Source organism: Gallinula chloropus (genome assembly GCF_964237585.1).
Source record: "Gallinula chloropus genome assembly, chromosome: 2".
Lineage (NCBI taxonomy): Eukaryota > Metazoa > Chordata > Aves > Gruiformes > Rallidae > Gallinula > Gallinula chloropus.
In genome coordinates, this window is record NC_140086.1 from 120728376 (window position 1) to 120745445 (window position 17070).

General features: G+C 41.5%; 1 protein-coding gene across 3 annotated transcripts in view; it reads right to left on the minus strand.

Annotated features, from left to right (window-relative positions):
• The window catches only part of RBMS3 (RNA binding motif single stranded interacting protein 3), a gene marked incomplete at both ends in the record, with an annotated part of 441410 nt that overhangs the window by 245540 nt on the left and 178800 nt on the right, over positions 1 to 17070 (minus strand). For all 3 annotated transcript variants that reach the window (XM_084280360.1, XM_084280359.1, XM_084280358.1), the window contains one exon: positions 6262 to 6353. In XM_084280360.1, coding sequence (XP_084136486.1) covers positions 6262 to 6353 — 92 coding nt within the window. The remainder of the gene's footprint in view (positions 1 to 6261; positions 6354 to 17070) is intronic.

Below are 17070 nucleotides of genomic sequence, written 5' to 3' on the forward strand. Positions count from 1 at the left end.
CTTGTGAATATGCATTGAAGAGCATAAACAGGTTCATATACTCATTTCACATTTGCTACCAGACAGTTCTCAGGTAGAAGCATGAAATTGTCCAGGCCAGACAAGGCTATGAGGCTTCCATTAGGGTCACGTACCTTTGCTCTCACCCCAATCCACCACATTATCTGCTTCTTATAAAGCTGCTCACTACTTTAGACTTGATTGTCTAGGAAGGTTGTAAGACACAATCATCTGCTACTGCAGATCTTCTGAAATTTGAAGATAGCACTTTGCTATAGAACATCTGTGATTTGAATCCTGAATTTAGAGTGTGTTTCATCCGGTAAAAAAAAAAACAACCTTCCAAGCTTGGAGAGGCACATCCTCCTAAGATATTTTGTTATAAAACCTGATATAAAGAAATAATTTAGCATCTCTTCAATGCCTTTACTTCATCAATCACTATCCTTTAAGGAATTAAAAAAAAATTATCCTGCATTTACAAAGCCTGCATTTAAGGGCCAGCTCCAGCTGGGAAACTATAATTCCCCCTTACAGGAGTGAAAGACAGTTTATGCAAAACCACACAGGTGAACAGGAGAGAAAGGACGAGGAGGGCACAGCTTTGATAAGCGGCGTTATACAAAACTGCTGGGCTTGCGGTTATTCCTTCTGCAGGACTCCTTCGGTATGGCTGGACTGGTGAAAGAACTCAACAGAGAGACACACTGGCACCTGTAATTTACAAATCAAAACTGAACCACCTTTCACGTCCTCCCAGCTGTAATTTTCCCTGTGCCATTTAACCCAGGTTCGTTATCGATTCAGGTCAGTATTGGTCAGTCAGCACGTACAGTGCATCAGCACAGGGAGAGGTAGTTAACATTTCGGGAGGATGAAACGAGCGTGCACTGCAGAGTGCTCCACACACAAACACTGGCTCGTGCCAAATGCCTCTGACAACTGGTGAAGCAGCAGCCCACGCCTGGCTGTGCAATTCCTTCGGAAACGACGTGGAAGGTGGCCAGCGTCAGCACAGCTCTCGGCTTCTCCTACATCGCTGAGCACACCGGGGTTTCCAGTCACCAGCTCCCGCTCTAGCGGCAGAGGAAGAAAAGGATTTTAAAGAGCCACTACAAATACTTCACAGAACAGTTTGCTTGAGGCGAGGGGGAAGGATCAGATAATTGAAGAATGAGATTAAAACGAAGCCTGACTGTTTTGATACTTGAACTCTAAAAGTCCTAGCATCCTGCTTTGGCATCAGAAGGAAAGGTAACTCAAGTCACTAAGGCTGCTGTCCACAAATATGGCCCATGAAAGCAAAAAACCACTATCTTGAAATTTGGGGAGCTAAAATTTTCAGACATTACAACAAAAAATTAAGAATTTGATTGGGGGATTCATTGTATCAGATGTTCCCTCCATAGGCCAGATGTCATATTTTGTACAGATAGCATTTTTATTAAATATTTTCATTAACTTCTAAACTGCAAAATACCGACAATTCTATTTTTCCATTAAAAGAACACTAGGATGGAGAGCTTTCACTGGAGAGTCTTTCCATTTTCTCTGGTTTCCATTTTAAGGAACATCCCCCTTTAGAGTACTGGAATATGACAGAGAAAAAAAGGAAAGTCATTTAAAAAGAAGAGAAAATGAAGCTGAAAAATGAGCAGGCACAATGGACTTATTTGGTCAGCTGACTCATACCAAAGCAATTCCTGAAACCTACGCAAAAGCCTGGAAAATAAATAAGATTCTTCTCTGGGATTTCCTTTCCCTTGGTCCTTGGAGAAAAACTGTCTATTTAACTATAGACCAACCAGTGCTCTGGTCCTCTTCAGAAGCTCTTCTGCTTGGCTCTGCTCTGCAGGAAACAGCTCCTTTTTATGTTTCACCTAGACAGTGACTACTCCCTGTATTTAGGCTTCTGCATGATGGAGAGATGAGAAAAAAAAAATCACACAAGAAGCAAAACCATGCTGTGTAATTCCCTTGGTGAGCAAAACACATCAGAGCCTATTGGCACAGTCCTTTTTCAGAACCAGCTCCTTCAGTGTACCCTCTGGGTGGTAATTACTGCAGCAGAATAGTGAAGCAACGTTCCTTGGATTTAGACAACTGCCAACGCTGATTAAATATTTCTTCAGCATCCACATTTCCTGCACAGGTGCTGAGAATGTTTCAGTGCATTATCCATACAAAAGGAAAGCCCAGAGAAGACATGCATCATCAAATATATTTTTTTTTTTTTTAATCCTTACAAATGCACTTGGATCAACAGCAGGATTGAAAACCCCTCCTTGGTGAAGGTGTTTGTTTCAAAACTCTTGATGGGCTCCTAGATACTAAAGAAACTATCACATACTTTCTGTGAGAACCTATCTTTGCCTGAACTTCCACTTGACATAATCTTGCAGCAGACTATAACTGAACAAAACAGATGGTAGAAAAGGACCCAAAACCATCTGATTCTACAATTGTGAAGTTCACCAACTTCAGGGTTCACACAAGCTTAGAGCCTCCAGTTTACTTAGACAACTAATTTCTATTGATTTGTCAGGTGATTTAGACTCGGTATCATTAAAAGCCTACACAGAAAGCAGGTTAAGAAACATCACCATGAAGATGTAATTCAGGGTGAAGCACTATAGCAAATCCCAAGAATAGATGTGCTTACAGATTTTATTAGGACATTGATATGTTTTTCATGTGTTCTATCTTCCTTGCCTACTTGTGTGAGCCAACTCCCATATTACAAAGATTCTCCTTATTAATTTTCCGTGTTCTGTCTATAACATTTTTCTTGAAAAATGCATGAAAACAGCAGATGGAAAAAGTGAAACCAATATATAAACCATGTTCATAGTCATTGTCTTCTCTGCGCTGAGCTCGTGTTCCGAGCACAAAGAGACAAACAAAGCAGTAATTCCTTTGAGGGTATCCAAAGGCATATCAGCTGTGCTGGTTTTTGTTGGAAAAATAGAAAGCACCCAGACTCTACGAGCTTGGACAATCCAGCATTATGTACGTGCAAACGAATCTGCACTTCTGAGTTACTTCCAAGGACAAGAAGGAAGCACATAGTAAAATAAGCCAGGTCAGCTGAGAAACCATCACTCAGCAGCCCCACTGCATTTATTTTCCTCAATAAATTAAACTGCTATCAAGGACTTTAGAAAACGATGGACAGCTTGTGTGAACTTCATTGGACACAGGACAGTGGCAGTAGTCAAAACTTCTGATTTGGGTACCTATGTGAGGGAAATGCTAAAGAGACAAGGCAAGAGTGTATGTGTGAATGAGCGCCTGGTTCATGAGGGTCCTTGTCTCACCAAGCAGACACCCGTCCATGGGCCCAGGAGACCTCACCTCCCAGACATCACCACTACCCCTGCAGGCTTAATACTGCTGTTCCTCTACCTCAGAAGTATCCTCTCCTGACTACTTTGCCTCAGGCTATACAACATCCAAGAGAACAAAAAGACAGATTCAAATACATTTAATGATGTTTTTTTCCCTGTGTAGGGTTACGAGGTGTATTAGCCTCAACAGAACAAGTTTTCCAACAGTGATGGGACTTGGAGCATTGACCCACCAGAGCTTAACCTTCTTCCAGAGGCAGTGCTCAAACAAAATCAGCCAAAAGGGTGTCCAAATGCTATAAAAACCAGGGAGGTGGCTGTATTTAAGCATCGATAAAACGACCATATTTTACTCAACTATCCACAAGATACTTCTGTTAGCCAACATGGGTGGGGATTCAGTTCTGCTTTTTGTTTTTCAAGGAAGATTCCTGGATTTCTATGAGAAAAAATATATCGTGTTAAAACTGAGAAAGAACTACTCTTTCCGAACAACATTTTTCTCCAGGAAAAGATCACAGACTATACCGACACTTCAGCATTCTTTCTCTTGCTAATGGAGAAGGCAAGTGCACAGCAAAAGCTAGCCAATACCTCTTTCACCGTTACTCAAAAGCATCCCTGACTTGCCCAAGAGTTCTGATGTTTTCTGAACCCAGGTTACAGTCTTCTCCTGGGTCTCTGTATGGAGCAGTTCCACTGTTTTGCAATGCACAACAGAAGACACAGAACACTATATTTTTTTCAAGGTATGGCATGGAAAAAGGTTTAGGTAGTTTCTTCATGCTCTTTTTTTCTTCTATTTCATTTGATACCCACAATCCACTGCTAATTAAAGCAGTTCTTGAAATAAAACTGCTCTGGATAAACTTCCAGAAGCAGAAGCTAAATTCTTCTGCCTCTTTCTTCAAACCTCTTCTGAGCCCTCACTCTTAATTCAGACACTGGCAGGTAACGCCGTCTTTTAGTCCTGTTATGCAACTTGGCTTCCAACATGTGCAAGAACTAACATGTTTCTCCAGATAGTTTCACTTTCCCAGGCTCCTGCCTTCTCAGCAATGTGAGGTACTTTGTGTAGAGCCGTCTCAATTTCCTCTGAATCCCTGTTTTTCTAAATGCTTTGATTTTTCTCAGAGATAGGAAAAGTCAGTTGTATATTTATCTTGAACTATCAAACATGCTAAAAGGAACCTATTTGGGATTCCAGGCACCATGGCTAAATAATAAAAATATAGTCAGCCTTATGCAAACAAATGTGTACACACCAGCCGCCTCAAAACCATGCAGGGCAAAACACTACTCCCGCCACAGACTCCCCAGAAAACAAACCTCAATGGTTGGTACAGCCCTTCCCGCTCAGAAAGCATCAGACTTTCCTTTTAGCCCCCAAAACATTGGGTAATCCAAACAACAGTATTTTAAGTCACCTTCTGTTTTGGTATTCCCACATATGCAAGTGCTAAAATCGTTCACTACACTGGATCATGAGAATACCAAATATCTTTCAATCCTATCTTTAAATCTCTAATTTTAAATTTACAAATTCACAGATTTGTGTAGTACAGAGATTTACTCCTCCCCAGAAATGGAGATTTGATACCAACCAGCAGGACAAAACATATCTCCTGCCTTTGGTTTCTTTTTCACAGCTTGACTAATGTGTCAAATTACCTATATTTTAACAAGGAGGTGCAGTATATCTGAGAAATAAAATAGCTCAGTCCTTAGTAGGTGTTCACATTCTTCAGCTTGCCATCTTTTACCCATTTGAAGCAAATATTTTTTATCGCCACACGTCAATAAAAACTTAAGAGCCAATAAAACAGCAATGCTTGCATTGTGGGGCACTGTTAAACACAAATACATGGATGACATCCAGTTACTTTAAGGCACAGTGAGAATAATTCAACTGGAGGCAAAGAAAGCTCATTTACCACCAAGGATTTTATCTTTTTTTATATAAAAAAACCAACTTGTAACATAAAGGTTAAAATCACCAGTGTTTCTTTAAATGGGACTCTTCAAATGTACTGATTGTTTATTAGTTGATTTGCCTCTGTTTTTGTAATTGCCTGTTTGCTTTTACTGCTTAAAATTCTAGGCCGGCATCATTTTTGCAGAAACTAACTCAGGCGACATTTAGGGCTTTTTGTGATTCTAGGGCATCTTCAAAGTACAAAGCAACCCCAATATTTGCTGGCTGATGCAGTCTAAGGCCCAAAGACACATGATTCTGCCATCAGAAAGGCAACAGCTGGAGCACATGATGGTCATTTACTATAACCCCCATCTCCTCATCAGTCCCTTTGCTTGGGGACAAAGGACAATTCCAGGACCAGAGTACTGAGCTCTGAGAAGTGCCGCATGGCTCCTGCAGCCTGTCTGAACAACAGATGCCAGTCACCTCCAGACAACCTCCAGCAACTATTTTTTCAGCAACCTGCTACAGTTCCATTTACATCCTGAGAATAAAGAGACAGTCGAAGCCGAACCAAGGCAAATCAAACAAACTTTATGTTCCGTCAATCACTCCTTCAGTGAAGCCCACCAGGCACATCAGAAAAGAATAACTATTCCAAGGCAAAAGAACCAAATGAAGACAACTCCGAGGCAAAGAAAAGCCAACTCTCACACTGCAGCTAGCACAAAGGCAATTCCAACTGCTCTGCCACACCAGTGCTCTCCGTTTTATAACCCTCTCCAGAGAGAGAACACCAGAGCAGAACCCATCACATGACACGCAACTCTCAAGAACACAGATAAACCATAGAACCAATAAGGTGCTGGAGCCAAAGGATGACAAAAAACATCGGAGTAAGCAATCCAAAACTTTAAGAGAAACAAGAGCAAAACAAACTCTTGGAAATTTTGCCCAACAGCTCGGATAATCCTGTAATAACATGGTTGCTCTTACCTTTGCCATCTGCGCTTGCACGCCATTTGCTTTGAGAGATGCTACTGCTTTCTGTGCTGCTGCTGGGCTGTCAAAATCTACAAAACCATAACCTGAAAAACAAACAAAAAATGGAAATTTTAGTAATTATTGATGTGCATATGCATAAATAAAAATATTATTTTTATAAAGAAGAAAAGCCTTTCCATTCTCTCACATTCTCTCATGGTCTTCCAGTAGCACTGCCACCAGAACCAGGCAACACACCTCGGTTTCTGACACCCCTCCTCCTGAGCAGGGTGAGCTTCAAGGAAATGCAGTGACCTGAAGCTTTAATGTGCAAAATGGCATGCAGCAGAGGGGGAGAGAAGGCAATTCTTCATCTTAACAGATAGAAGGTCCCACCAGCCAGAGGGGGCCTCTGGTGCTCTGAAGTCCTACCCCATCTCTTCCATAAGAGGAGGCAGCAGCATGATCCTCCTGGGATACAAAGCTACAGCTTGTAATGTCTAGTTTCATGAGACAACACCTTTCTCCTGTACCTTGAACACATGAGAGGATTAAGCTTCAGAAAAGGAGGGCAGTGGATCTTTGCAGTAGGCTGGAGGCATTTGTGTAGGGGCAGGGAGAGCAGTCTTCCAGCAAGTGGGAGCAATTAAGGGAGAAATCGCAACTTGTGCTCTACAAGCAACTGCCAGATAGCTCTAGAATGTGGTAAGATTATTATCTTCTTAGTGGAAGCCTGGTTAAACCACATCCTTTTCATCTGAAGCCCTCTCTGCTGCAACACAGGCCATGTCTTTACCAGGAACTGCTTCAGGGTATCAGCTGAACAGCAGCTTAGTGAGTTTAGATCCTAAGGATAGGCAAGGGATAACCATCTGCTTTTAAGTGGCTTTCCTACTCTCAGTATTTGTGTTGGTTTAGTTTATTAGTCAGACAGTCAGTTCCTATCTTCTCTTCTTCCCCCTCCATTTTTAATTCCTTTAATCAGCAAGACTGATACATTCCAGCAAGGTCAGTGCTGTTAAGTCCCTTCTGGATATCAACAACTCTGAAAGAATTTTATTTTCCTAAAGATACAAAGGAAAGCAAAGAGGACAAGGTTTGGGCCTTTGACCACTTCCAGAGCGCTGAGCTATCTCTGGTCTTCAACAGCACTCAAGTATCTTGCTCATAGAGACTTCAACATGAAGATTTAAAAATCTCATCAACCACCTCTTTAGGCAGCTACATGTATTTCACAATCCATCCAGGGAAAACCCCAACCTACATCTTATTAAGCAATTACAGGACAGGTAGATGTGTGCTGCTTGGACAAGCTGTGGCCGAGGGCCACCTCTTTGGCATCTCCTTGGAAAACATATGGATGAAAACAGACTGCCTGAAAGCTTTAATAATATTAGCACAAGCATATTTATAGCACAGCAGCTCCTTTGCAGACATCTCCATTTACTAGGTCAATACACATCACACAGGAGGCAACCATAGATATGCTTTCCTGCCGTATCCATTTTTACTTCTTTTGCCAGCCTTTCTTCCTGCTCCTGGGAGGCCTTATTGCCTTCCTCTTTGCATTAAACCTAGCTATAAGACTGTGTGGTTTTGATCAACTCCACCCCCCCCCCCCAAGTTATAAACATCTCTTCATCATTATTTTGGTATGTATGCATCACTCGATGCAAGGGTTAGCCTAATGATGAAAGAATTTTGTGCACATGGACTTTCTGTTTTCATGGGCTAAATCTCCTTTGCAAAGGTTTAAGAAAATGAAAAAGAAATAAGGACTTTAAGAGCAGGAAAAGCACTATTTTAATAACAAGGTCCCTTTCTACTCTTTTCTTCCTTCGCCTTTCTAGGTTTTTTTGGGTTGTTTGTTGTTGTTGTTGTTTTGGGTGACTTTTTTTTTGGCAGGGAATTCCTACAAATTGAGGGAAAGCCTAGAACACTGGAAGAGCAGAGCTAATGAACACCACCATAAGGAAGTACACTGGAGTTTGGTGAATTTGGGGAGGTAGGGGCTGTTTTACCTGCTCAGCTTCCCCCACTTGATTTTCCCTTTTTACTGGTACTGAGCATGACATTTTAAATCAGCTTGGTCTACATGGCATTTTGCTTCACAGAGCATCCAAGCTTCCAAGTTATCCACTGCAAAGCAGCAGCGAAGTTGATACTGCTTTGAACCAAAACACATACTACAAGAGAGCAAGAGTCCTCCCTGGATTTCTCCAGTTCCCCTGCCCTTTGGGAGAGCAGCTTCTGGGATGAAAGAGATACAATTAGATGCAGCTTCCATCTTGCTAGATGAGAGATCCTGACAAGAAGCCAGAGCTGCCAACTGGGAAACCTGAAATGCCTTGGGAAGTCATGGGATGGCTTGGATAAAACTCAGAGCAAATTAGTTTTTAGGGCAGCAAGGCGCTCTCCTGAGGAGACTAAATTTATTTTTATTTCTCACCATGTTCATGACCAAAAACTTGGAGGTGCAAGAGCAAAAATAAGTTTTAATATTGACATTAAAACTAGATAACAGAATTAGATTTTTATATTTATGATCAGTGTACAGTGTAGGATTCATGCATGCAGTAATAGAGGGAAAACGATTTTTAATACAACTTTCTAGACAGCATGTCTAGACATCCAAGTTACAATTGCTTGTAAATATAAACCAGAATGTGAAAGAATATTCTGGTGCTGTATTATAGAGATCAGGTATATCTAACATAGTGAAGATTAACATCAGTCTGTAATATCTAACACTATAAATATCTTCTAAACATTTATTCAATGTGCACAAGAGGCTATATAACTGTATCAGAGATCCAGCAAGAGTCTGGAGACAAAAAAGCCTTGCCTCTTTAGCTGCCCATTATGCATTCTAGTATTACTACTCCCAGCCTCACTGCAAAGCTGCTCTTTTTCCTTCCCTCAAGTTCATTTTCATTCCAAGTCTCTTTTACTGGTCCTCCCCCCTCCCCCCTCCCAACACATCTCTCCACCACACACAGAACATCAGGACAAAATCACTCCATGGCTGAAAACGCGTCCAAAGAACATCAATCTGCTGCAAGGGAAGCCAAGTTCCCAGGCTGTTTCAGCATTCAAGTATCCTTACAAGAACCCTGCAATGCTATATAACAGAAAACCAGGCAGGCTGCCTTTCTGTACAGTTTATGTTCTTTCATGTAGATGTTTATAGCCTGCATTGGTGACCTACAGTAACATATTTCATTTGTTTATAATCTCACTTCATTTCTTAGGCCTCAGGTTCTACCAAAACTAGACTGAGGGAGGTCGGGGGGGAGATGGTGGGTTATTTGGGGATTTGTTTTACATACTTTTAAGGGTACACCAAGTTTAGTCCCCACAGAAGATAAAGCTGGGTCTCCATCTCTCCCCGCAACAAACCCCCAAAGTCTGTGTGCGGAGAGCCCTTCCCTTCTGCCCAAGCTATGTCCGTAGCAGGCCGAGGCCATGTTCCCCTCTGGCAGAGCCCAGCTGCCGTGGCTGCCTTGGCAGGTGCAGCACAAGAGGGTTTGGCTGCTCGGGCACCCCATCCCTGCCCACTTGGATAACTATTCCCCAGCCCCTCCTGGTTAAAAGGCAGCAGGCTGTCTGGAAGCATTCCCCGGGAGGGATTCAGACCAGAGTCTGCCAATCAGACGCTGCTGCTCTAAGAAAACGTCTGCGTTTCTTTTTCCTCTTTTAAAAACAAGTGCAAGCCCCACCAGCCCCACCCTCCACTTGGCCTTAAATTCCACAGCTTGTTTTTTTTTCTCATGTGTGCTCTGCCTCGTAAACATTCTGGTCAATGGATTATACCCCCCCTTTCTCCTCCCCCTCCTCCCCCTCCCCAGTTTCTGTGTGGAACATCACGAAAAGCACACTCGGATTCTAAACCAGGACTTTCAGGCTCTGCTCACAGGAATCCATCACCACCACAGGAAACCAAAACCAAAACTATTTCCCCTTTTTTCGTGAAGCATTCTGCCCTTTTGCTTTAAGAGCTCCAAACACAAATACGGAAAGCTGCGTTATTCCCTGCTGGGATTTGAATTTATCGCTAACGTGAGCCCCTCAGCTCAAGTGTACTTACTCTGAGGGTGACTTCAGCACTCTGATGCTACAAGTATTTCAGAAGCCTGAGGGTTTTTTTCTAGAATCACATATTACTAGTTTGCATATGCAAAAGCACACACACACATGAAAAACAACAAAAAAGCCCAAGACAAGACTATCCAGGTTAATTGTTAAACCTGTCCTCTCAGAAATAAAATTTTCTTTTGGCCTGATGCTGTTGGAGGTAAATAAGCAAATCTGACAAATAAAACAAGGGGGTTTGTGCCTGTGGGGGGAAGAAAACAGCTAAGCATCAGCAAGCACGACTTTATAGCTAGCTGCAGTAAGTGCCACCCAAATACACTGGCAGACACTAAACATCTCCGTCTCCTATAACCTAAACGGCTGGGGGCCTCCTGGTCTCAGCTTCTCAGTTCCATAATTAAGCTTGGCAGCAGGTTCAAATGAATTAAAACTGAATGTCACTATTTCCTCAACAAATCCCTCATCCTTGTTTTTTCTTACTTGTCAGGAGAAGACCAGCAGAACAGCAATTAGTGGTAAGCAGTGCAGTGAAAAAGAACCAAGTATACACTAATTAGGTCACTCGCCAAACACATTCATTTCATTGGCAGATTTAATCAATGTTTTCCTGAAATGTCTTAAATCTCCTATGCTAATTTAAAGTTTTGTTATTGTTGTTACTTTAAACACAGATGGGATGCCTGGAGATTTTCAATTGCTTTCCGCAGATCCATTTCAAAATAAAACCCCCTATATAGTATATCATCAAAATTTAGACACAGGTTTTAGGAAATGGCCTCTAATTTTATGCCAACATTTTTGTGCCTGCAAATACCTATGGGTGCAATTTTGTGGATTTAAGTAATTGCAGGTGTGCGGAGCTCTTAGACATCAAACTCCGAATTGCCCTGACTGATCGGGTGCTTAAGGGTAATGCCAAATAATTTAAGGGACTGCCTGCCACTTGCGGTTCCCACAATTATCGCAGAGTGCTGGAGCGGCGGCACGCAGCAAAGGCGAGCTCCCACTGGCACACGTGGGCTTCACAGCCCGCCTCAGGGAGTTCTGCTCCGGTGGGAGTGAGGCCTGAATGCCTTTTCGGAGAGTTGAGCAGCACTTGTTACTGGAAGTGACTGAGAACAGAGGTTTTAGGGTACACTAGAAGTTTGATCCCGTGACTAGTACTTCTATCTAGCACACTCTCAGCACTTTTTCACATGGAAGACTTTCTCCATGAGCAGATGTCCTTGCTGATGACATCAGAAAAGGACCAGTCATGGCTGCTGAACTAACCTGCACTTGCACCAGCCCTAGCTCTGCCTGCCACCCTGTCCAGGCCACACACCCCACGCTCCTCACAGCAGCTCCCTCCACCCTGTCAGTGCTGCCAGAAACCAGCTCACTCAGGTCCCCATGGCCACTGAGGGGTGTGAAAGGGCAACCTTGCAGCCAGCTACAGCTCTACACCTATTTCAGCTCGTTCTTAATATCTAAATATACCGACAGCGAGCTCATACGTACTGGGGAGCTCCTCCGGATCCCCTGAAGTTAAACAACTCACTTCATCTAAAGTTTTAATGCTTTGTTTCTGTAAGCTAACAACTCTGCATCAACAGGAGAACACATCCAGCCCCACAGATGGGAAATGCTGACTGATGGCTGCCCCATGCAACCTCCCTTCTCCCCATCCTGCTGCACAGGGACTCCCATTCTGCTGTTCACCCACTTTGGAATGCTTAACTTTGACAGAATGGCTACTTTTTGCAACATAAAATTTGGTTTAGTTTTCCATAAAATTACATAATAGTGGAGAACTTGCTTTATAAATATAATCCCAAATTTGCTTATGTGCAATTACAACAATTTTGTTATACCTAAAACTGTTTTTTAAGGTCTGATATACCAGACTCTTTGGAACTCTGCTTCCCACTGGGATACATCTTTTTGATGTAAGGAAGTTCCCAGTCCTTGTTTCTGGCTGTCTAGGATTGAACAGATCAGATCTGAAATCCTTTACCGACAAGACTGAACACATCATTCCTGTTGGGTCTTCAAGAGATGCAGACTGTTTGGACAAAAAGGGGGGTACAGGGGTCTTAAGACAATGCATGCTTTTTTTCCATTAGTTCTTTTGTTAATGGTGCTCAGAATTTGGAAATTTAAAATCACTCCCAAGAGGGGCTTTGATGAGAGAAGGGAATACAAGCGTAGGGAAGAGGCAGCAGTCAAAATTACTTGTTGAACTGGATGCCATGAAATAAAATGCATTAATCATAAATCTTTTTTGTTTGTTTTCCCCTAACTTTATGCCACCTCCAGACATATTCTGTATACACAGCTGTATATGTTGTATAGTTGTCTTCAAATGTTTTTACACAAACACCAACACATATAGACAATTCAGGAAATATATATAATATCAGTGAGGCATTTCTCCTTCACGCTAACATGAAAACACTTGAGGACCTAAGTCACTTTTACTTGTAAAGTTCACTTTTGCCCAGCACTTACTTAAAGCATCTCTTAAAAGGCAGAATTCATTCTGACAATCAGGTAGTCCACAAAAACATGATTATCCAGTAATTTATTATGCAATTTTCAGACATTGTTTTATGCTCAGATAAAGAATCAAATTTAAGTCTTAGAAGCCTTGGAAAATTAGAGTTAGCAAGCAAAGAGGTTGAATCACCCTTGAACACAAAATTACCGAAAACAGCTTTTTCTTTCATTGTTCAAATTGTGCTAAAATATTCCTACAGCTCCAAATGTTCAGAGTAATAGCAAAATAGTCTACATCATTACTATTTTTAAACCCCTACTTTATAAAAATGTTCTTGGTGGCTAGAAAGTGGTGAATCATCACCTTTTAATTAAAACAGCTAATATATAGTTAGAAAAATAATTGGAAATGGAGAGTCTTAAATGCAAGAAAGAAAAGATAGTCCCTTCATTTCAGATCACTCCCCAGAGACACACCTACATTGTTAAGTATGCATATACAGCTGAATTTTTTTGTTTGCTTTAGCTTGATATGGAAATACGGCACAAAACTGTCACTTTGATTATGTTCCTGCAGTGATTTCTTTTACCTCTTGCATTATTTCAATCCCCTTTATAACAACAGAACCAGAGAAAACCAGTGCTGTAGGTAACTAACAATCAATTTTTAGACATCTGTTTGCAAAAACATTCTTAATTTGAACATTCAATCACTTTGATTTAGACAGAACGCATAGGAATGCAGGCTATTATTAGTTGCACAACTAATTAATGATATTTACACATGCAAGACTCAAGTATGGAACTTGTGATGATCTTTTCTTATATTTTAAAATGTTACTAAGTTGAAATGTTTTTGCAACCTCCAGTAAGTAAAGGTAACAGTATAAAGAAACCTCTAAAATTTTGGTAGGAGGGTAAGAAGTACTTAGGAAATAAATAAATTTATGCATATGCATATGTCCGGGCATTCTTCTGGAAAGTAACCCTTCCTAAAACATACTCTCCAAAAGAACAGAAGCAGACCTCAAAACTGACAAAAGCTCTTTGTGAAATATGGTTGCAATAACAACAGCAAGGAGGAGGGGGGTGAGCAGTCCGAATTTAGCACATACACCTACCAGAAAACGATATTGCACCGGACTAGCCTCCCTCATCATTCACACTGCATTCCTGGAGACTCAGAGCCACAAAGACTGGCAGACTGGAGAAAATTCTGGCAAGAGCACAAATACAGCCCTAAAAATCTGGATTTTTGCAAGAACTCTCTTTGATTATCACTAGCAACACGCCCAGTGTTTGGGGCCTTAAAAGTGAGCCTAGGTGGGAGCGGGTACCTGTAGGTAACTAAATTGCAACACATGACCAGCATAAATGGTGACATGTAGGACTTTGTGACAACCTGTCAAAGAATGGAAATGTTGGTGAAAATACACCAAGAGGGAAGTTGAGAAATATTTCCCGGTATTCTGCTAACAGCGCGAACTTGGATTAATCACACAAAGCCAACGATGGAAAACTCATCGCTGGAGTTACTAAATATGGACTGAAAAAGGAAGAGAACATATTGTAAATCTTGCCGTGGCAGAAGGACAGGAGATAAACACACTTTTCCATCTTTAACTTCTGAAGTTACCCTCTCTGCGAGTCCCATTGATTCACTGTCAAAATCCAAAACGAAGATTAACTCTATTTTTAAGCACAGGGATAGCTCCAATTTCCATATAAACCAATGTATGATTTCACAGTACGGTTAGGTAGTACCGTAACATTTTTTTAGTCAGTGTATTAGTTGTATAATGTCATAATTAAGATTATTTTCACTAGAGTTATTTTGCATAAGACATTCATTGCAGCTCTGCAGCTGAGCTAAATTTCACACTTGAAGCAATGATTGAAGAAAGCAGAATGTTCTACCAAAAAACAAGTACTCCAAGAGCAGTGTTTAGTTACATATTTACATAGAAGGGAGGAAAGGATACAATAGCAGTTTCTTCCCTCTGCTGAAGAAATACTTGGTGACTCACAAGTGATAATATTTTGCAATACCCAGGACAAAACAGACCAAACTCGCAGCTTGAGATTAAGATCTCCTTCTTTCAGACCCAGAGTTACCATACCGATTAATACCTTCACTGAAAAACTAAAAAGGAACTTCACACCCACAACTGAAAGAGAGTTTGCTTTTCAAGCAATTATTTTTTCATATTCACTTTCCTCTCCTGATCACAGGGACGTCCAGATGCTGAAGTTCCAAAATGCCACAAAAAAAAGGCTATTTTCTTGGTATTTCCAGCCGGCAGGAAACACTGACACTCTCATGAGAAAGTCTGTTCTTCTGAGGTTTCATGCTCAGCTATGCAGACTCCAGAGCTTTACTTAGCTTGGATAATGTTTGGGTAAGATATGAAACCAAGCCTCTTGAGATTTGTCCATCACTTATTTTAGAGCTGAGCAACTTGAGTAAAAAACCTGGTGTACAGAAACAGTTTTTTAAAAAAAATAAATTAATTCAGCCATTATCTCCAAAAGCTCTCAGTGCCTGTGTAGCCAGGCAATTTTCTCTGCTAAAGTCCCCGACCTCAGTTTACTTGAAGCTAAGCAAGTTATCCACCAGCTGTTCCATGGAAGAGCATACAAGCTAGGACGCCATGAGCCAAATTCCAGAGTGGTTAGAAATGAATGTTAATATTGTCATGCTGAGCACCTTTCAGGCCTGGTACATGGCATGGCACTCCAACAGGCATCTATGTCTGTGATATGTCCTAGGGAGCCTGCTTTGGCAGGGGGATTGGACCCGATGATCTCTTGAGGTCCCTTCCAACCCCTACAATTCTATGATTCAATGATTCTATGGACAGACAGGGACAAAACAGAGCATCTCTGCTTGCAGTGTACCTATAGAAGACAGCAATGAAATACTGGGGGGAGAGATTATGTCCTTCAGCAGACAATTCTTCCAGCATTAGGTTTAAACAATGACGCTACTCTAGGAGGCAGGGGAGGATGTTCTGTGTCACCCAGTGCCCTTTGTCAGAAATGAAATATTCCATTCTCTTCTTCCCAATACCGGATTGCTCAGCAATCGTAACATTAAGTAACTGCACATACTCACAGTAGGAAGAAACAATCTGACAAGAGAAGATGCACTTGGTGATCACACTGTGATTACTGTACTTTATTAAAAATAATTTTCATTTCAGTATGTTTTGACAAGAAAATAGAAAGCATCTTGTGCAGGCTTCAGGAAATATTAAAATAACCCAAGGTGATGAACATGTTATTATCCTGCCTGTTCCAGAGGGAGGATGCTCAAGTACTGAAATGGTTTTCATTTCAAATAGACATTCATTTCCAAGACACCACACTTGAAAAATTGGACTGTATATTTGTCACACAGTAAGCAGTGATAAAGAGCACAGCAATTTATGTTCCTTATGCAAACCACTTGTAATTCAGAAAACAACTATAGTTTCTAAAAGGCAGCAAAGTGATAGCACTTTCCCAAGAACTGAAATGGTTTTTTCATGCCAGTTGGCCAATTCTGGCATGTCAACCTTTGCTATGATAAACATTTTGGATTACATGCAAAGAGCTCCTATTCCAACCCATCAAAACTCATGATGTCTCAGAGCTTTAGACAGAGATGAGCCATACCTTCTGAATATTTCATGACTCTGATACTAAGAAAAGGATCCTGATACCACCATCGCCATCATGCTAAAATACCAATGACCTTTTGAGCAAGAAGGCAGAGTGCTTTCAAGAAGTGGTTGGTGAGGACAGGGCTTCTTTCACTATTCCTCCCTTGCTTCTCAGGCAATTTGATTTCATTTCAAGGCAAGAGTAAACCACAGAGGAATTCACATTTTAGGGGTATTACATGGCAGGACACTGTTGCTCAGGAGAGTCCAACTTGGGTCAACTACTGCACCATAACTTCCTCCCTTACCTGTTCTCTGCCCAAGGACCCATGGAGCCCTGTGGAAGCATGCTGTCCTAGCATTTTGGCAGTGGCCAAACAGAGGGAAGCAACATTTGACCCCTCTACAAACCCTCACCTTTAGCTCTGTGCATGCAGGGGCAGAGCTGATTCTGTTAGACCTGTGCTATGGAGGAGGAGAAGAGTAGGGATGACTGGATAAGCCACAATACGTAGGTCAGAACAAAACCCATATTAAAGATACTGTGTAGATTCCCTACCCAATGATATTGGCCTGATACTGTATTTCAGACAATCAGAATTTA